The 23,244-nt window shown below is 35.5% G+C and overlaps 1 protein-coding gene across 2 annotated transcripts in view; it reads right to left on the bottom strand.

The window, feature by feature from the left end:
* Window positions 1-20,521, bottom strand: part of LOC136989799 (uncharacterized) — a 59,225-nt gene extending 38,704 nt beyond the window's left edge. The window contains exons 1-4 of one of the 2 annotated variants that reach the window (XM_067288074.1): window positions 20,142-20,521; window positions 9,650-9,754; window positions 3,621-3,791; window positions 2,410-2,813 (exon numbers count right to left, since the gene is read on the bottom strand). In XM_067288074.1, coding sequence (XP_067144175.1) covers window positions 2,410-2,813; window positions 3,621-3,791; window positions 9,650-9,754; window positions 20,142-20,332 — 871 coding nt within the window. In that variant the 5' untranslated portion in view covers window positions 20,333-20,521. Of the gene's footprint in view, window positions 1-149; window positions 2,814-3,620; window positions 3,792-9,649; window positions 9,755-20,141 lie in introns of those variants that run through there. The other variant, XM_067288075.1, reaches the window with a different exon arrangement.
* Between the last annotated feature and the right edge of the window lie 2,723 nt (window positions 20,522-23,244).

Here is a 23,244-nt window from a genome sequence, read left to right as displayed (position 1 = left end):
ATGGCAATTACTATCTTTAAATTCCTTCACTATCGAACATTGGTGTGTGGCAGTGAAACAGCTTTTGCAGGGGCATGTTATGTTTTATAAATGGTATTCATATTGTTTTCCCAATTAGTACATACATTGAAATAAGATTAACAAGCAGCTTAGAGAGTCATAGATACCTTTTTATTCCAAACAGAATATGCAAGCAATTGAAATTTACATAATTTTATCTATTGTCAATAATGGATACAGATAAAAGGAACATATTTCACGGGGACGCGTGGATGTTTTTGCTCGGAAAGTAATTTTTCGTCTGTGGCGCGAGATACTTCGGTCGTCACGTGCGCGAGCGGCAGTATCCGGCTATGGGAATATCGAGAGATGACTCAATCTAATGCTACGTTAAGCCCATATTTTGTCAGAGCATTAGCAATTTCTTCTCCTGGTTAAATTTCTGATGCCTTCCCCATTACATCATGAATAGTTCTGCATGTATTTATATATATATATATTTTATACGTATAAGAAACATAGCCAGATGATCATCGCTCGCATAGAAATATTTCTGCAAACATCAATTTTACATTTATCTTTTGTATTATACAATTACTAAGTAATTTTTCATTAACTTGAGTGACTAGTTGATTTTCATTTAGAAAAATCTTCATGCATTAGTTTCAATTTTAAATAATTTCCAGTGCAAATAATTTACACCAGAATCTACATTAAAAAATTTTCCAGCCGCACTGTAAAATTTCGTCACTCAAAAAAAAAAAAAAAACTAACTAACAGTGGCGACAATCTCACCGTCTGTCCGTAAAAGTTGTGCAAGAACAACCGACAGAGGAAAAGGGACAAAAACGACCAGTTTTTGAGATTGCAGACGTTGCAATCCACAAAAAGTGTCGGGCTTCTCGGCAAAAGTATGGAACAGAATATAATTAAGAATACGTCAACATAGTCTTAAGCACTCGAGCATAAAAAATAAATTAAATTGACATGGCAACAAATAACAGGAACTATGTTCTTCCAATCGTCTATGATTTTAGAGTAAATAAAAAATATGGCCTATGCAATATTCTACACACATTTCAAAAACAACAAAAAAATTTGTAGCAAAAAATTTAAATAAATACTTTTTTTATATGGTACAAATCCCAGATAAATAATCACTTTTTATAACCCATTCATATATATATATTTAAAAAAAAAAAAAAAGACTAAACTGTATTTAAACATATCAAAACATGACTAAATCGAAAAAAGTTTGTATTTACAAAATTACACCTGCTTTTTTTTTATAAATATATCTGCAGTAAAAATTCACAACCGTACATTTACTCTAATCTTAAATGCTGCATTTGGGGATCTTATCGCCGAGAGGTTGTGGGCGCACATAGCCATTAACAAAAAACATTGTTATTTTCGAAAGTATTCGATAGTCTGCCTTATGTTAGTCTGCTGCATATTATGGCTCAGGCGCATCGGGCACTCGGGGGTTTCCCCCCGAAGATTTTTTCGTATACGGTGTCTTGCGCCCCTCGATAAACTGCGTGCGGTCTTCCACTGTGGGTCTGGTAAAAATTCTGTCACCGAAAATAGATGGCTTTCTATATAGCAAAAGTAATATGTAAACTATTTACACCATAAATGCACGTTTTAATGGTTTGTAAAAGTTAATGATTTTCCAGCATCTGTTTTTTAAGTGAAGGATATTTATTTAATAGTTGCAGTCTGTCTGGATGAAATTTATTCGAACAGATAACGAAGGTATTAAAAAAGAAAAATACATCCGCCGTGTTCAAAATTCGGCCAATCGGACGTCTCCATCCGTTTCTTGACATACGTTAAGGTTTTGAATTAAAAAATTAATTTTCCTACTAGAATGCACTTCGATTTCTGCCCGCATATATATATTATATATATGTACGAATGTATTTTTATGTATATATATATTGTAATAAAGGCACACAAATAAAATGTCGGGATAGCTAAGCAACGGGAACCGATAGTTAAATTCTGTGCCGACAATGCACATAAATACTTAAAAATACAAAGATTAAGAGTGATTTATAAAATCACGAGTTGCTTGTGGTGATGCCATTACTTTATTATTATTCCAATAAGCCGTACTTTCGGATTAAGCTCACCACGATGCCGTACGGCCACCGGATCAAACAAAATCGACACCGGGAGAGGCACTCCACGCAACGGGTCGTTCGACGTGGATGTCCTCTCCGCCGCCCCTTCTAGAAACCAAACTAAAAAGTCTGCCACATACAAATTACAAAACCACAAAGACGACTCGTCTCGACAGTCGAAAGCGTCGCAGAGTACGACCGACGCCCCGCCTCTCGCGGGACGCGCGTCCGAAGAAAGCCAGTCTCTCAATCTCTCATTACTGAATCACGCAACACTTACACTTTGGCTTTTTCTTTATGACCACCTGCTCCACCTGCGGAGCATCGGAGGGCGGCGCGACAATCCCACGGCGAACCTCCACCACGCCGGGCTCCGCCGGCCCCGCATCCTTCGGCGCGCTGCCATTGGCACCCGCCTTTCCGCAGTCTGGGGCGCCAGTCCCGGCCGGGACCACTCCGCCCCCATCCGCCAGCTCAGAGACCGCTCCATCAATATGATCCGTCCGTTCCTCCGGTGCCGGCGGAACCTCCTGTGACTCAGTGGCAGTAGCAGGAACGAGCACCTCCGGCCCGCTCCCAACGGGCGTGATGGGCTTGCCCTCCTTTATGAGGCTGACGATGGTGTCAGCCTCACGGCTCAGCTCTCCATCGGGCCGGAACGGATTGTCGATTCCGCCGTCGACGCTGGAAAAGAGAGGAAGAGAATTATAATCTGCCAAAAGGTCTCAGACCAACTGCCCAAATTAACAAATCATCCTTAAATCTAACGTGCCGAGAGTCCCCGTTTGACACGGTACAATAAAGGAACAATAAAGAACCCGAGTAATAACACAAGAACATTCGTTAACTCGCTCGTTAGGCCGGAAATAAGTCGTCGCAATCGCCTTCGTAGGCGCCGGGAGAAGGATGCCGGCAGTAGACAATCGACTCCTCCCGCACGCAATTCGTTAACGCAACATCATTTGACATTTTCGCGTAACGAACGTCTCCGCGTCGTTGAATACGTAATTGGAGGGGGTGGGGCGCGAGGCGTCGTCCGGCCTCCCCCTCCCGTAATTAGCCGTTCCGTCAGAGACGTGGGACGAAACCGACGGAAGAATCCGGAATTGCGATGCTGCGTCACTTCTGCTCGGCGGCCATGTTGAGACTCGCCATCCCCGTCGTCCGGTCGGCGAAGAAATGCTTACTCACTCACCCTTTCCTCGGGACCATCACGTAGTAGACGTGAAGTCGAGCGTCCACAGCGGCCATATCTTGGGTCATCGGGCGATAACGACGTGTTCGTTACGTCGGACGACCGCCGAACGACGTTCTAGCGCGCGCGCCGCACGAGAAAAAGGCGAGCGCCCTCACCGGCAGCATCGCTATTTATAGCCGCGCATCGATTTGCCGCGGGAGATGCGACGTCGCTTCACGCGACTACTGGACTTAATCCAAAATCCCGACCGATTATTATTTTCTAAAAAAGAGGGAGGAAGTGACGATACTCACCTCTGCTGCCGTTCGTAATTTGGCGATTGCACTTCCGACGACGCCGACATGACGGGAAGATAAACGTCCAGAGGTACGTCGGGAGATTCGGGTGTTGTAACGTAGTGTGGACGCTGCGATTCGAAGAACGATACGCGAACCTTGGATGGCGGATTTGCGGGCTTTCCGTTACTGGAAAGAAGAAAAAGATCAAACTGCGGGATACAGACACCACTTTTTTTCTTTTCTTTGCGAGAGCCGATTATTTCGATACCAGAAGCGTGCGTGTCGCTTCTACTCTATACACAGACACACAGACCTTTCCGCAGTAAGGACGTGGGAACTCTTATACTCAGTTTCCTCGCGTCTATTGTCCACGTGTGGTTCCCATGCGGAAAAGGAAATCGTCGCTTCCGTTTCGGAAACTTATCCTTTTTAAACGTGGCGCCCGCCTCGAAGGCCGCCTTCAACGTTGAGCAGCGACCAGGGGGGGATAAAGCTTCCGATTCGAGAATCACGTGACGGGAAACAACTCTAAACCCACAGGCGGTTCGAAAGAAACCTGATAAAGTGCTTCGATTCGCACGCGTGACGAAAATAAAACACTCCCTAGTTCGGAGCCGAATTAACGTCGATTAAAGTATCGTCATAGAAAACGTGACGTCAGCGACTATCGCTAAGCAACAAACGAAATGGGGCTAACAGGTCTCGTGCGGATGATCAAATCGCATTTAAACGGGTATATTTCGTAAGATACTAAACCTGAAATAATCCCGAAAGACGATCTTGTACGGATATCGCATAACGATTAACAATTAGCAACTGTCCTTTTTTTTTTTTTTTAATCGCCATCAATCGCACTGTCCGTCACAGATTATCGCGCATCGCGCCACCTGGATTTCTGTAATGGTCGGGCGTCAATTTTTTAATAATAATAAACAAACGTCGCGACACATGTAATGCGCGCACCTTTCTGGAAAGGGTACAGATTAACGGGGAAAAAACGATTAGAAAACAGAAATGAAATTCCTTCCCGCAAATATCGATCAATCAACGAATTCAATTAAAAGAGATTTTTCGACCAGCGGCAAGCGGGAGAAAGGATGTGCAATCAGTTCGTGCCACACCCAGTCGGCAGCGTGGCATACATACACAAAACAACAGGATAGAGATTCGACTAAACAAGATAAATATTAAACGAGATGCGGCATTTAACTCGTTTAGAAGCGGCAGGATGCGGATACAAATAGCTTACCTGTCTTAAATGGCCTCGTCGCCTATTAGATATGGCCGCCGTTTCTTATCCTTTCACCCACGTTTCCGATCGCTTACGCTACTGCTACATAAACTAAGGAATAAAAGAGGTTTTTATCGAGTTGTAAAACTCGAACGGGGGGAACCAGTCTCGCCCACGTGCCTGACTCGACCTTGTGTATGTACGATTACGCTTTAAAGTAAAAATCCGAATGAACCGACGCGTTAACCACAACTAAAACGAGGATATCGGGCGGGAGGAAGTGGGACTAGGCGATTTTGCTAGGTGAGGGGGTGTGCGGTGAATGACTCTTTCGTGTGTTTGGAAACGTGTTAACAGGTGCACGAGCCGCAACCGAAATAACGAATACGGCAATTGGACAAAACATTCTTCCCTACTTCGTATTTTATCATCTCCCTCACTTGAGATATGTACTGGTACGGTTTATTTGAGTGCTTTAAAAAAATGTTTGGAAATATTTTGATAATCACGACTCCTTTTCGAATTCAACAAAATCGACAATGCGGCAGCTGATTCACGATTTTCTTGCCTCCTGTGACCTCACAAACGAATATTTAGAAAAACAATGGAAGAAAGGCGTGATGTCACGAACCCATAGGTTTTGGAAGCTAAATTTTCACGAACAAATCAACCGAAATTTTCATAAAATTTTATATAATTTATTTTATTTTATCGCAAAAGTTACGAAATAACTCCGTAACATAAACTAAAGGCGAACATTTTCACACGCCCGCTACTATCTAAAGACTAGCATCGTCGCTAATCTTAGTTTATTTTTGAACTAGTTATTCGCCTGGGCCGCCCGCAAACTCGATTACTGATTCCTCGCGTCACGTTCGAGGAATTTTCCACAAGAAAAAAAAAGAGGTAAAAAATGGCACATCCCTGTTTACGGCGTAACTCTTCCAAATTACCAGTTACGTATGTTAAACAATAAATAAGAGCTTGATCATCGAAGCGATCTTCTTTTAAAAATAAAAAGGAAAGAGAGGATATTTTTCAACATACTTTGCCTAAAGTATTAGCACCGCTCCATTTTTAAGAGTTATCTTCTTCGTGCGCGTATATTTTTAAAAGGTGATAAACCCGCGATCTTTAACGTATCAAAAATGTAAATCGAACAGAGTTCATAATTACAAATCATTTTTTTCCTAAACAATTTTTTGGAGATTCTTTGGCTTCTTAACGATTTCCTCCCCTGATAATTCTGTAGACCGTAAAGTTTCGATGACCTTTAACGTTAAATAGCGATTTTTTTCATACGTGACGAATAGACGCGAGGCAAAAAGCTTGTCACATCTGGATGTACACATTTTAATTACAACGGCTTCGTTGTTACTTTTTATTGATATCGTTTACGATGTAGTTAAGATCAGCCTTGACCTATATATTTATAACATATAGCGTCGCGTCAGGAGTCAAAAGTTCAATATTCCGATTCTCACGCTTGGACTTTCTATCGTCGACATAGAAAATAAAATAAAATTCGATTCCTTTTTTTCTGATGAAAATGGCCGTCGGTCTCCTTTACGTTCCAGACAGGAAGTCGAAAAAGTCACTTCGCTTCCGTCCTTGACCTTATTCGGCCCCCGGCTTTGGGTCGTCGAACTAGTTAAATCGCACGTGCGTTTCCAATAATTTTACGACGCGAATACTTTTGTTAGGCCGGTTGCTGTTCGACTTGGCTCCCCTAAATGCATCCGCGTTTATGTGTAATGCTGGACTAAAATTAAACAGTTATGTTGCATTTTATAAACAATGTGATACAAACCATTAATGTCGTCGTGCGTTCGCATGTTTTTGAAACGTAATACGTGAAAATACAAAACAACGTCGAGCAAATATTTCAGATTTTATTTCAATAAAATTATTTTAAAACATTCCAGATTTTGAAATATAATAATAATTATTGAAAAATAAAATACAAAATGAACACAAGTTATTTAAAATAATGTTAGATTTAGAAATAAAAAAATTAAAATAATTTATTTTTTATTACTAGGTCTGGCAACACTTAATCAAAATTATAATAAAAATATAATAAATAATAATAATAATAATAACAACAACAACAACAATAATAATTAAATAAAATAAAATAAATTTTTGCTAATAAAAACAATATATATATTTTTAACAATAAAATTTTAAAATTGAAAAAAGCTTGTTAAGAGATTATATAGAAAAAATGTACACAAATTATTATTCAAATTAAAATGCAATAAAAATGAAATGAAGATTTAATTGTTACGAAGTTTACGTTTATATTTTAATGATTAAAAGAATAAAATAATAAAGCGAGACATGTCGTTAAAGCCGGCAGCTGTTTATATCCCGTAATACTGTATTTACGTATAAAATTTAAATTCAGGATTTAAAAATAAAAGAATTCAGAAATAGAAATTTTAAAACCACTACTATGTTGCCATCTATCGGAGATGAAAAAAATTAACTATTTATTCACGTATTTATTTTCTGAAATATTTGTTTTCGTTCACGTTCGTTAGATGGCGACGTGAATCGAAACCTCTGGCGAAGACGAAAGTGCGTTGTAATTTTACGAATTGTTTTGAATTTTATTTTTTCGTGTTAAGCCACATTACGTGGCACGAATTTTAAATAACAATAACATGAGATAAAATAAAAGTTATATAGAGAAGGGCGTCATCCAAATGCCAACATAAACGTAATAAAAAAGGAAGTCATTTTACCTGCAGACCTTGAACTCCACATCCCGTCTTGAAATTTGTCGGCTCGTCACGTGACCAGCGTTCACGTGATCTCAGCCTAGGAAACAAAAGATTTCACCGGAAACCGGAGAAAAGAGCAACAACGCCCCTTCTCATTTTTTAAAATCAAGGCGACGTCTGGTGTCTTCTTCACGAATTTAATTTCGAAGCCGTCTTCCACGATTAGCCGCTGACCGGATGTCATTTGAAAAAGGTCTGGTTTCGCGAGGAACTTAAATGGAGGATTTGCATTTTACGAGTTTTTTTTCTGTCGACCGGAGATATAACCGGTCGCAGCGTTTCTCCGCTCCATTCTGCCATTTCCGGTGCCCTTTTTCTCTAGTCGAGGGGCACCGAAGGGGGGAACACCATCGTAGACGTTTTATCGGGCCCCGACAAAGACGCGAAACCTTCGTATAAAAACTGGCGCGTTTCTTCGAGATTTCGTCGCCATCCGTTAAAACGTCAACCCCCTAACTGCCAGCACAAAAATAAACAAACAAACACGCTAATTCGATGAAGTAACACTAATTTAGCATATCGGAGCGAGAGAAATTATTTAAATGAACGAACAAAGGATGACGTAAACCGAAGATAATAACAATAAGATAACCTTAACCGAAACCACGTGATCTATTAACCCTAATAAAGATGCGCGGCATTGCGCGCGCGAATGTACCGTAACGCATACGGCTTCCTTCCGAGTGACCTTTGTTTATAGAAATTTCTGCCAACTGCGGCTCTGGATCCATAATAATCTAGACAATACGACGTCTTTCCATAAGCGAATACGGGCCTACGTTCGTCGAATCGATAACCTTCAGGAGAAAGATAATCAGGAAATGTTATTCTGACTGACGTCACGTTGGTCAAACACGTGAATCATTTTAAAACGTTAACAATGAAACGAGTAACGGCTCGCCCGCTAGAATATATTACGGACGGTGGTCATCCGCGTGACGAATTACTAAAATGGCAATTAACACCCACATTGTCTACCGGGGCGGTGGCAAATTTGCTTGTTAACTTAGCGCTTCGAATAGGTTCCGTCTCTAAAAATTAGCTTCGTCCGTAGTGTTTGCGTACCGCAACACATCGAGATGGTTCTGGCTCGTTGCCCAAATCTCGGACTGAAGCGACTAGTCGATCGGTTAGACTCCTTCCTATTGAGATGCCAAAGACTAAAAATCGATCGGACGTGGACGAGCTCGCGTTGATAGGTATGCCACATTCATCGTGACGATTACTCATCAGTCCATAAGCTAAAAAGTGGTCACGGAACCTTCTCGGGTTTATTTATCAAATAGGAAAAAAAAGGCTCTCCGTTAGTTTCACGCGTAGAATTCCGGTTTAATCGATGGAGGAGGGTGCAATTATTTTACGTCACGCGTAAGCGAATTACGCGCCGAGTTAGTCGAATGTTATTCCGGATCGAGAACGGAGAGGGAAGAGAGATTGTGATTAAGTCAGTCGTGAATCATCGACTCGATGCTCTTCGTCATTTCTTTTCGGCCCGCACCGTGACTCATGCCGATCTGTGGCATTATGGCATTGTTCGGTCGGCTTCCTAGCGCGTTACGGATGGACAAACGAACGAACGCCGGCATCCATCTTTATTATAGTCGTCTTCGGCGCGTTTTGCTTAACGTATCGTTATCGTTATACGTCGGAGCGGCACGATGTTTCTATTTCTGGACCGACCGAATAAAACTGCAGTGCAGGAGAGACGCATTGATTCTGGATACGACCGGTTTCCATGGTAACAACATCCTCGTCTCTTCCCGCCTTGACCCGTCCACCGGACACACTATTTCCAGCACGGGTCGAGAACAGATGGCCCCGAAACGGACAGGGTAAACAGTGGACTCAGCTGTCACTTCGCGAGTATCCCGGGGCAACGAACAATGGTCACCCTCGAAAGCCATAAACTTACGTGGCGTGCAACACGCGTCTATAGTAATATAGCAGCTGCGCGGATGATTCTAATGGCAGAGGTCCAACGGGGGTCGTGGAGTGCAAACTACAAATAAAAGAATGGTACTTACTTTTGCACCAATGCTGTGTTGAAAGGAGGCAAATATGGCAACTCTTCGTGATGGTCGTAGACTAGTGTTTCAACCATGGAACCCTTGGAACTACCGAATGACACCCTGCAAGAAACACAAAACAAAATACTTAATATTCATTACTCGACACAGATCGTTTACGTTCTTGCAACACGTTTAACACTTCTTAAATTAGAGTGTGCAGCTTTGTCGCTAGCACGTAAACATAACAGTAAAGTAGACTATACAGGAGTTAGACTCGATGAGATAAAAATCTGCATAGCTAATTTTAGCAATTTACTAATTAAAAATAAGGGAACGACGAGTCGAATATTAGGTATCCTTACTCATAAAATAGGTGTGGTAGTGCCTACGGCATCTTCATTTTGTGCCATTAGCTTCTGATAAAACACACAGAGGCTTATCGAGTCTGAGTCACCGAGACGAGATGGATTAACTGTCTGAATCATATAAAGGCGCATACTTATCACATTAAAAAGTAGACTCGAATTTTTTATCTGACTTTTCGAGGGGATGTCTTTTGTTTCTAATCGACTCTTTTATTTTAATAGCGATTTTTCTCTTTTGTAAATTAGACTTTAGAGTATAACCCCGACACAAATTCGGGGATCGGTTATCGCGCCAAAGCAACCAAAAATATGAAGAATTCTCAATTCTCCGTGTTCCTCACTTAAGAAACATTCTACCAAACAAGAATTACCACAATCGAAACGGAGTTGCAAAGTAATTAATTCTTTGGCTTCTCGTGTCACGAGTTCAACGAGCCGTTGGTATGACGTGTCTATTTTCCGAACCATTCGGAGTCGGGAGGTCGAAAAGGAACGAACTTATGCGATAATTAGCATCCTTTCAAACCTGTTTAGGCACTTAACGAAAAGATCTTCAGATGATTTTCGGCTCTATCGGTCACGCGCTCGAACATCCTACCCACAATTTAATCTTCGACAAAATGGTACCTTCACGACAAAGAGAAATCTGATAACGCTTTACTAAACCGACGGTATTATAGATTTACAGCGTCTTTGTTCGGCAACATCGTTCGATACCGTCCAACGGTAGCGACGAATCTTCTCCTTGAATAAATAACCATCCCCCTAATGACAGCTATTATATTAGGGGGTGAGCTTTAGAGGTGGAAGAATGCATATTGAGTTCGAGCAACCGAAGCAACGTCGGGAGCACTGCTAATCAGTAAATTTCCATTTTTCGTTATAAGGTGCAACCTTGAACGGAAGGTTTATAAATAGTATAAGGACAAAAGAAAATGAAAATGATGCGAAACACGAGATTTTCATATCGATCGATTTAATTAGTTTCGAATTCTTAACTTCCGAAGCGAGATTATACGATAATGGCCATTAAAAAAACCATAGTCCTCGGATCTTTTTGATTCCTTTCTAGTCGTTTTGACCTTTGATCTGTAGTCGGCAGTGCTTTGAATACGGTCTAACGATTTTAGAGAATATTTGCCTTAGGGCACGTACTGATTGGATTGTCAGAAAAAAAAAGAGAGCGAGTGTGAGAGAGGGTGGAGAGTTTTTAATGAACTTACAAGTGGAATCGAACTCTGTGGTATGCCTTTTGTTAGACCCCAAGAGAACCTATCCGAATTAAGGTGGTTCGATCACCTTGATTTTCTTTAGACCAAACTTATTAATTAACCCATCGATTAATCGATAGTTTTATACTAATAATTCAATATGGGCGTGAGTCTATTTCATTTCAACAAATTAGAATGACTTTATGTAGGATCAATTTAAACCACGGGAAAACACAATATGTTGTGTCGCGGATTTTAATTAGTTATTAGTAATATTTTTAAGAAGAATTTAAAACTAAATTAGTGTTACCTCTCCACACGGTGCTCGTAATGTAAATTTGTAAAACACAACTAGAAAATTTCCCTCGAAGAGAATTCCTCTTCTAATTAAAGTTTTGGATATAAATAATAAAGGAATAAGAAAATTTTACATTAATTTCGACTACTTTCTTTATCAATTTGCAATGGTTGCGTGCGAACGGACTTCCTTCAAATGAAAATTTCCTTAAGCATTTCTAACGCATCAGTTTGACAAATAGGAAATTTGTCACCATCAAAACGTAAAAAAAAATATGACTTTAGCCTCGAAACACGTGCAATCAATCATTCGCAAAGCAGGAAAATAAGAAATGGCTTGTAATTAACGAGGGGAGGAGTGTAAAAAGAAGAAGAAAAAAAAGAGAGACATGTCCCCCGCTTTTATAATTGACCGGAGCAGTATGCAAATGAATACTGCTAACATTCAGCTTCTGATAGCGACGCATTCGTGCAAAACAATCCATATAATGGCCTTGCGGTGGTTACTTTTGACCTCCAAACACTCGAAAATCTCTTCTCGACAGTTCAATGACCACTACAACAGATCATACTCGAGTGCGTGCGAAAAGTATTCTTTCTCACTTCTCATTCCGAATCCGATTTTTGGTCGGGAAGGTCGTTTTAGTAACGTTTTAAGGAAAAGACAAAAAGATTTAAAGACGAATTCAAGTACTAATCCCTGTTTCGGTTGAGGGACTGATCGTCAATCCATTCGTAACTAATCGAAATCTCGTGCGACACAGATAAAAATTACACACAGCAGTTTCGATACTAAAAGTGTGAGGAATGTCCTGTAACAAGAAATTCCTTCCCCTTGTTACCTTTAATTTCGTAGTCAAAGCTAACAAAAGATTTGGTAAAAATTACACGAAATTATTTAATGACAGTTATTCTGTATCATGATATTTACGGATTAAACTAGAAGCTGAAAATCTCACCCTTTGCATCTCGTTACGTGAGTTTCTCTCGTATTATAAGCTATATCATCTTATTCTATTACGCGTAATTTATTTTGTAATGGCAGATAGCTTTCATAACGATTCTCGTTATCGAGAAAAACATTTTCCTTCAGATAATTGCCTAATTGGATTAATTTTGATAGATGAATATCGTATATATTCTGCTCTATTTTTAGAAAGGATTAACGAGTTAATTTTCATTTTTACTCGGTTTGCTACAAGGTTAGGTTAGATCTACGCACGTACTGTAAACTTTCACAACTAAAAAATGTGCCATTAACTCGTGCCACATCAAGCTAATTCGTGACATTCGATGCGCAATGCTTTCATTCTGTTACAGAAATTGCAATCTCATACTTTTAGCTATAAAAAAAACTTAACTATTTTATCACCAAATCACGCAATTTTAAGATAGTTTATGACAAACTCCCTACACGAACCGATCTGACGATCGCATCACGCACATGAAATCCTAGCACATACATACACACTTCCTAGTCTTTACAAAAACGAGATAAAAGCCATTATTATATACCCGTGACTCTTAGATTCATTTGATTAACGAACTACAAACGGCAGCGAGAAGTATTAAATTCATACAGGCAAAGAAGTGGGGAGAGAAAAAGAAATTTATCAAGAAATCCGGTACAATGGTTGGTTTTATAAAAGCCCATCGAAAAAACCTTTCATTAATTATCTATAATTCACGGGGTGAACTTCGGTAGCCAGATAATGATCCGACTCTTCCACCCTCGCCGTGTAATGGGAGTGTACGTTTCTAGTCGAGTTCCGGGATCGTCAGCCGAGATATTCATTCTGGTGGTTTTCGTGTCGAAAATGTGAAAAAAGAAGAAGAATATATATATATATATATATATACACATACATAACACACAAGTCAGTGTTATTGATAAGAGATGACACGAACCGGAAACTCTGGTATTCGTGTCTCGTCCCATCTCTTACCAGAGCAATCACCCGACCGGTATCATGATCCATCATTCGAAATCGCATGATTATACATATATTTATCGAGTTTAATCTAGCAATTTTATAAAAGACCTTTCGGGAAAAAACACAAAGAATCGATTGCCAAAATCGATTAAGATCTAGCAACATAAACGACAAAAAAATTCTAGAAAAGTTCTTGAAATCTTCGTCGGGCTTCCAGACGTTAAGCATAAAACTTGCATATCAGATTTAGAACGTGATAGAGATGAAACTAGCGTGGGATTTCAGCCAAAAAAATATATCAAATCCTCTTTATTGCTGGAACTGGCAGAAATTGTCATGGAAAAAACAGCTTTTAAATCAGCAAATATACAAGATGAAGACTATTCCCCCCCTTATTTTCTGGTTTAATTAACGACGTATAATTTATTTAGCTACTTGAATAAATATGTTTTAAAATTGACTTCTTGAAGTACTCTAATCGAACCAAATAAAAAATTGAATTCGTTTAATAAGATTTCAGACTGTTAAAAATAATTCTTAAGATAAAACAAACCTAGAAAAAAAAACCCTTTTAAGCAATTAACTAAAGGAAAGAAACAAATCGAAAAATAATTTCCGGTCTTTTAAAGCATTTTTTTCTATATAAATGAATTAATTAAAAATACAACCAGTAGGCCTGTTAGACAGAAAGATCTATTATATAACTTAATACACTATTTTCCTACTCTTAAATAAGTTTATAAGAGAAGAGATGGGCAACAAGCAAACGTACTTGAGAGAATATTTTTTAATTCGTTGTTAAATTAGGGCGTGGTCTCGTGTCGAAATCTTTTACGTGTTTTCTCGTGTTTTGGTTTAAGAGTAAGGTTGACACGAATATGCGTGATCCGAGACGAATATCCCTTTTTAATGTCGGAAGAAGGTATTCAGTAAAGAATGTAGCCGAGTAAACAATAGAAAAGCTGTAAATATTCCATTAATATTTCAGACATTTTTCATTAACAATCCACTCCGGATAATTATATATATTACACAATCATTTTTAATGTTATTCAAATGGTAAATAATTTACCATTTACAAGTACTTACCACATATTTACCAGTTTTTAAATTTTATTTTACACTTTAGAATTTATTATTTTTAATTAAATAAATAATTTTACAAAACTTTCTTGAAACTTTTTAATAAAAATTATTTATTTAACTAAAAATAAAAAAACAGTAAAATCTATACTGTAAAAATATTTTTAAAATCTCGACTAAGTTGTAATAGGTAAATAATTGTATATACATTACAGTCAAACCTCTAATAACGGCCCACCGACAGGAATATAAATTTAATAATGGCCGTTGTTTGGAGGTTATTTTGTATGTATTTTTGTTTAAAAAAAGTTCCTAAAAATGGCCGCTATTTACAGATGGCCGTTGTTGGGAGATTTGATAAGTTACAAATATGTGGAAAATTATTTATTAACATTATTCTACGGCATATATAGTCACATATTTTTTTAATATTTCAAATATTTTTTCTTAACAATTTAGTGAAGGTGAACTTCACTAAATTGTTAAGAAAAAATATTTGAAATATTAAAAAAATATTATTAAATGTTGTTTAAACGACACAAATTACACAATGAAAGATGATGTACCATGTATTTTGCACGCGATAGGGCATTTCTTAAATGCTTTTACAGCATAGACCCCATTAATCTTTTCATTTAAATAAGAAAAAAATGAGTCTAGATACACCTTTTGCGAAATTATTACTAAGAACTTACTAAATTACTTATTTTGTAAAATTGATTTTAAACGTTTAAAAAATATAATTTATTCAGTCAACATGGCGTTAACCATTATCGAAGTTTGTTCACATCTTTGTATAAATAAATAAATAAATAATATTTTATTATTTATTTCCTTTACAAATTTTAGTATTGATAAATACAAAATATAAACAAACGAACAAACAAGTTCTTATCATCTTTAATTTTTTTACTTTGATAACGAGTTCTTGGGTTGGAAAAATATCATTAAATAAAACTAAATTAATAAAAATGTTTTCGCTTAACAAAATTTTAAGCCAAATAAAACTAAAAAAACGAATTTATAATTAGAAAATTAAAGAAAATTTGTTTTATTTTAAAAATATCGAAGTCATTTTTGAATTTAGCAAGCATTCGTGTTGTTTTTTTTTTAAACTTTAATAGCTTCATATAAATCAAAAATCATCAAAATCTAATAAATATAAGTCGATGTTTTTATTATATCATGCGAGATATTATCTGCAAAAGTATAAATTTAATAATTAAAAGTAAAACATTCCAAGTTATCTTTAAAACTCTAATATTAGAGTTTTAAAGATAACTTGGAATGTTTTATTACTTTAAAAAATCGACAAAAAGTAACAAATAAGTTTATATCTTAAATTAGAGACTTAGAGAGTATATTTGTTATAAATCTTTATGAGGCTTTAATATGATTTTTGTACATTTACCTTAATGACTGTAATAATTATTTATTTTTCAACTATCGATCATGCTGGTTTGCAGAAAACTAATCTTTAAAGTTTTAAAAATATAGTTAAATACTATATTTTTAAAACTTTAAAGATTAGTTTAACTTCTAGTTATTCCGTAGTTATTATATATTAAATAAATGGAATTAAACAAATTCGGATAGTTAATTTGCAACGAATGAGTTCCGTTTAAAAGTTACTTTGTCCCAAATTTACTTGCATTGTTACTTCTCACCTTTAACAGGCTAACAGAGGGTTTGGTTTTTAAACTTTAAAATGAGATTTCTTTGTCTCCCACCATTCATCAAAATGGCCGAGATTTTACAATTATGCTAAAGATAATGCAAGAAAAGACCTCGATAAAATAAACTGGTTGGTGAAGATTTTACTTCGAAATTTCCCACCTCGTTTCTCTTCACACTCTTGCATTTTATCTCACATTAATTATGCATTTATGGGAATTATTATTATTACTATTATGAAAAGACACCAATGGTTCCTACGCTGGCTGAATATAAAATACTTTGCCCTCCAAGTTTTTAATTGGAGTGTCGAATTAAAGCATGCACCCCGCTGTTAAGATATGCACCACACACCAAGAAATTCCAAAATTAGGAGCATTGACATTAAAAAACGGAGACGGATATTATTGTTTATAAATATTTTTTCTTCCTTATTACTCGAGTAAAATAATTTACAGTCATTTTAAGGAAGGTCCTTCACAAATTTAATAAAGAAAAATTAATAATTAGAAAAATTCCATTGACACAAAACAGGAAATGACACAAAACGGTCTTTCAGAAGTCGTTTTGTGTGTTTATTTTTAAAAGGAGAGTGTTCTAATGTGTTTTAATCTAATTATTTCACTTTGAAATTGAAAAAAAAATACTCATATTAGGTAGATAAATTATCAATTTATCAGTTCGCGTACAGTTATAAAAAAAGAAGAAAAGAGGAAGATCGATACATAATCTATCAAATAAACGAACCCCGAGGGGCAATTGCAAATTGCTATTACCACCTGCACATCGAAAAGTCGAACGTGTGACCGGAGACGACAGCAGGCAATAAAGACGTGGGAAGATTGCCTGCAAATAAGTTCCTATTTGTGGTTCTAATGGTTATAACTTATACACGTCTTTCGCATTCGATCGTGCCCAAGGTTTACGACATTCCCGACAAGATTATAACTAGATTATCCCATTGTTAGGTAGATAACATCTACATTTTTGATATAATATAATATTTTCGAATGAAAAAAATAAAAAGTTGTCTTAATATAAATCGATATCGGTATGGCCCTTCTAAGTGTAACGGAGGTCGCCATACTCAGTGTCTTGGAAGTAAAATACAATGTGGGCACAACTCGTTCACCTCGAATATATTTATACAAGGAACTGGTTTGATATATATGATCACACGCTGAGAATTAAGGAAATGTCTATTTGTGGAATTTGAAATACATGATTAGAAATACAATCTGCGCTATAAACGTTTAATAATTCCGCTGGCTTGTGTATTAGAAGAGTGAGCCAATAAAACAGATGGCAGGGACGGTTGCTACGCGGTTTTAGAAAATGTTCCCGTTTTTATACTTGAAAAATATATTATAATGTCCTCTTTCCATATGTTTTAATATATGGAATTATGTTCCTTTAACCGATTTATATACATTAATATACAGTACAATATTATTTACACTAAATTAAGATAAAAACTTTTAAAACATTGCCTCTCAGAAATCTTTTTCCTTCTTTTTTTCAGAATTGATTTTTTCAACTTTTGGGTGAATGTCAAAAATATACGAGACATCGATAACTTCCTCCTAATAATCTATCGAATTGTACGGTGCTCGCTAGTATCCAGGTACAGTACATTGTATGAAGCCGGGGGAATAACAAAAGAAACATAAAACCTCCTAGTGTAGCCCACGAGCCAGACTCGAGTCAATTAGGAAGTGATCCAGAAGACATCTGCAGCTTCGGATCCACACAAACTGTTCAATTATATCCCCATTTTTATGTACTACGAAGCTGGCAAGAATGCGATCTATCAATTGTGTAATATTAAAACAAAATGATCTGAAAAAGAAATAAAGCCAAACGTTTTCTCACGTTATTGAAACAATGAAGCCTTTCAATAAACCAGTTTCTTTGCATTTTACTTTATCATAGGAGATAAGTTTCTACAATAAAGCAGTCAATACTAAGACTTAATGAAAATAAAGTATGGAACAATACATATAATACGGATTATAACGAAGCAAAAATATCTTTAAGGATGTAATATAATATGACTTTCACGAGCAGATTAAGTTTTACGGGACAATAAATAAGAATAGAAGTGTTTGGTTTCGAATCAATTTTAACTCAGATAGGAATTGAATATGTTAGATTTATGACATTCGGGGATTGTTTTTCCTCTTTAGGATCTTATGCAAAGTCATAATATAAGCAAAAGTCATAAATCTTATACGAAAATTCCATGTTGCAACATTATATCCTAATATATTACAAATAGCTTAGTTACGAAAAATGTATTATCCAACTAATTCTTGAAACATTATTACATACCGATTACTATCGGTTTTTCACGATTAATATTGCATTTTAATAAAAATCCATCGTCTTTAGTATCGTGTCACGTCTGAAGGATGGTTGTAATTCAACTCGGATATGCTATCAATCGTCTATTGTCAACGTGGCAATAACATAGAGCACGTTTCGTAGAAGTTATAAAACAAATATAAAAATCCCTTTCCTCTTTAATTCCAATTTAATATTAAATACCGCAGAAAAATATGCTTCGCTTATGCAGACGTCTTTTATTTTTACGACGTCTTGACCTATAAAAATCTCAGTTTTATGCCAACAAAACTTTTTAAAATGTTTTCTCTGCCTTGTTACCAGAGAAATGCTGTTTCTGAGATAACATACTGTATATTAAGATATGGAAGGATGTTATGTGTGACTAACCGTTTGAAATCCTATAACAAACTATGAGATTACAAATCGGACGATACAATCAGATCATATTATATAAATTTTTATCATCTTATTTACGTTTTCGATGGATATATTTTTAAAAAAAATACTAACAAACGGGGGCGGAATTGAATAGCTTCGCTTCTTTGTTATTGTAATAACAGTTTTGAAATGAGTAAACAAGTATTTAATTTGTAATTCAATACACGACTATGTGACTAACCTTAAAAAATGGCAGTTTCCATATAATGAAATTTTGTAGCTCGATACAGGAAACCTTCAGAACAAATTTCTTTAATTAAAAATAAATCGTGGCAATAGTAACAAGTTCCGTATTAACATCAATAAATATATAATACTCTAAAGGCGGAAATAATAAAATTGAATATTGGTTAATGTTGCGACATAATCGAGTACAGAAGTGTCACCCACTCTTCATTAGTAGTGATGCAATAAGAATTATTTTTTACGGAAGATGACAAGAATACAAACAATGGCTCGGCATTATAAGTAGGGGAAATTAAATATCCTTATTGTTTTTCCTAGAAGCTAAAATAAACAGATTAATAAGTGACAGCGGAGTAATAATTCCTATGTAAAGACGTAGGTGTAAGTGTGTTTTTATGTATGGTTTCTAGGCATTGTGTAATGCGTTAATAATGTATATAAAACATGGAATGACGTATTAATTACTCCACGACATACTTTTTAATTACACATTTTCGATCAGTTTAATTTAACGATTATAAATTATCTCCGAATTCTATTCTGTGGGTGAGTTATGTACACGTATGACGTAACGCGACAGGTGCTTCAAAACACGCGAAACGTGAATGACGTCACATAGCTGTTTACATCAATTGAGTTTCTTTACGTTTGAAATATTTTCAACTTATTACAAGTCACGTTTAACGCGATGATTGAATAACACAAATACTTCTAAACATTGGAAGAGCGTATAAAAATTCCGACATATTAGAGAAGCGACTGAGAAGATCGCATTTTCGATCTAGCAATGGTGTATATAAAAGATTAAGTACATTAACCTTCACGATTTGACGTATAAACGTGACGAAATCCGATCCGATCTTCGTGTATTGCTAGAAGGAAAGGATGCGTTATCCCCTGGAAAGCGGTCTTCCCAGCGCAGCAGCATCAGCAGACTCCATTGAAATTTCCCTAAATACCAATAGGGGCTTACCTTTTTAATGTACCTTTTCCTATTTTACCATTCCCATTCGTCACACTTTTACTACTGCTAGCGATGCTTTCCGGTGTTCCTGCCTTTTTTTCTAACTGATCCGGTGGTTCGCCATTAACCATGATTGATTTGGGGATTTGTGACACGGCCGGGGGACTGTCACTTTCTTCGTTAACAACGTAAGGCGTCATTTCTTCGTCCGAATTATATTGACACACATTATTATCGTCAAATATGGAAGACTGTTATGATTTTTAAAGCACCACACAACACACACGAAGCACGTCTGCTCCCAATATCTCTGTTCGGCTCGTCACAGCACAGTTGAGATCGCAGCTCGAAGGACCAGTTCATTTGTTGCCTGCGGGGAGAAATGGCGGTCGACTCGGATGCGCCAGAGTCAGAAGATCGTTTGGTCTTCGTTTGCACAAATAAATTTAATGTATGAAATAAATTATATATTATTAACATTCGTATTTATATATGTAATAAAACGTGTAATAAATTTATAATGAAAATCGCTAAGCGGATTTGCTACGAAAAGTCATTTGGTTATCTTTCCATAATTGTGATTGACTCCGAATCACGTGCCATATTCATATTTTAATAATTGAATTAATAATTAATGAAGACGACTTATTAATAATTTCGATATTTTTTAAATAGTAAAAAATATATTTTTTTAAATATTAAAGTTTTTGTGCCAATTTTTAAAAATATGATTATTACGTAATACGTAGTTTTACGGTTAGCTAATTTAATATTAATGCCGCGATTTAAAAAGTTTTAAATTTTAAATGATTTAACGGCATTTAAATATGAGTAAAAAATACTTATAAATAAAATTATAAATATTCGATAGTTATAATTGAAAAAAACACTATTTTAAATAATGAAAAATAAGATTTACAACTTCTTGTAAAAATTAAACATTGATCATTTTTGTATTGAGGATGAATTAATAACACAATTACAATAAAAGTAAATAATTTTATTTAAAATAATAAAATTGTGTCCTCGTCTGACCTTTATTTTTAATTGTATTTTTCTATATGTTTTTTTATTTCGAATTTTTTATGATAGCGCTGGCAGTTTTACGATCTCATTAGGGAAGAAACTGTTTTGTTCAGTTACACAAGGCTAAGTTGACGACTTGTCTACGAATCTCTCCCTTTTTCCCTACTTTTTTTTTTATGCTTTGTGATCTATTGACAAAATAACGGTACAGTTTTACGAAAAAGAATTAATTTTAATTGCATTATGCATAATACCGATGAATTTAAACAGAAGAAACTTAAGTCAGAAAGTTGGCATTTTGGATGAATTTCATGTTTGACCATTCACCGGAAATATGAAGACAATTTGAACTTCCTGTGAGAGCAATGAACTTGGTCAGTTTAGCAATAGACCTGTTTCTACATTATCATTTAGTCAGATAGATTGTTTAACTATTGTTATCGCATGACTTGAACGATGAACAGATTTGTTACCGCATTAAAAAGGAAGAACAAGAAAAAAAAAGGATTATATGCATATAAAAGAGCAAAAAAAGTAGTGGAAATAAGTGCCAAACCTGTTACATAACCTACAAAAGCTCCAGTTTTGAAAGTATTTTTATCAAGATTTATCATAGAGTCCTTATTTAACTTTTAAACTTTAATAATTTTGGATTTATACGTGGTAGAAATATCTCGTGAACTACATATAAAAGCTTAATTACAAAGTTTTACTATATATCAGATGTCATGGACTTTCCGCCAGGCATAACCCACTGTCACCATTTTCATCAGTTAAAAGGTAGTGAAAATAAATTATTAAGAATAGATAATACTAAAATATAAATATTTTAGAAATCAAGCTTTTATATGCCATTGACAGGATATTTCTATCTTGTGTACATCAAAAATTATTAAAGTTGAACAAGGACTTTATAATAGCTCTACATTGAAATTTGTGTGACATCCTCTCCATTTTTTCTCAATAGGTAAGTGATAATTTTTATATATTTCATCATATTGTTTCGACATAAGAGACCCAAATAAAATAACTGCAGGTTTAATTTATGGATTCATGTTTTACACATACGTATTAATTTTCGAGCTGTCATAAATTAATTACATACATTTTTCAGCACATTATCATATAAAGCAAGAAAAAAAACTGTTTAAAACATCATTACAGTATAAGGATTAGAAAAATGACACATATAGGCCTACACATGCCATTTTTTTAAAAAATCCTTACGTATATATGACATATAAATATGTTATTTTTGTATAATAATCCGTGGCTCCATCTCTAGTCGGAAATTAAAAGTAATAAAAATGCATTTTTCTTTGACAAAATAAGGAAAATTACTTCGTTTCGTCGTTGATTAAACTTTACACAGTTCTTTAATTTCATAGGAAAAATATAACAAAGATTAGCATTCTCCCTTCTAATTCAATGGACTATTAAGTAATAAAGTTTTTATCAATTTAGATAGCAATCTTTTATTGTATTTTGGGAACTTAGTCAAACATAAGATTCGTTAAATGTTAAAAGTTAATTGGTTGTTGCAAATCAAATCCGTAATTATTTTAGATAACATCAATGTGGGAGATGTAGGAAGAATTTGTTTTCATCTAAATAATTTAAATAAAAGAGCTTATTTCATTGTTATTCTACTATAAAAATGCCCTGTTAGAATCGCCTTGTTAAGAAGAGTTTTGGTAGAATAAGTACAAAATCAGTAGAGTAGAAAGCTTTTATCCGTTTACAACCGAGTTTATCTAATATGCAGGCCAGTTTTAGTAAAAATTGTATTCAAGTACTGTACATTGAAGACTGGTGTTATGTGTCTTTTACTATTAAATTTTATCAATATTATTAAAAAGATAATTGATATAACGTGAAATTTGTAAATTTTAGTATTATTTAGTTAAATTTAAGACAATTTCTACAGTTAGTTGCTGCAGTTTAGATGAATACAATTTAATTATAGTTTAGTTTGGCATAGTTGCTTAGTTTAGTTTCGGAACTAGTTTAATTGACCATAGTATTGATGCAATTTATTAGTTATTTTGAATAAATATAGTTTAGTTGCCATAGTTTTGATGGATAT

This window comes from Centruroides vittatus, unplaced genomic scaffold, assembly GCF_030686945.1.
Source record: "Centruroides vittatus isolate TY-2023 unplaced genomic scaffold, ASM3068694v2 scaffold_769, whole genome shotgun sequence".
NCBI classification, from domain to species: domain Eukaryota; kingdom Metazoa; phylum Arthropoda; class Arachnida; order Scorpiones; family Buthidae; genus Centruroides; species Centruroides vittatus.
The sequence above is the reverse complement of the archived record's forward strand: the minus strand, read 5'-3'. Positions and strand labels throughout refer to the sequence as shown.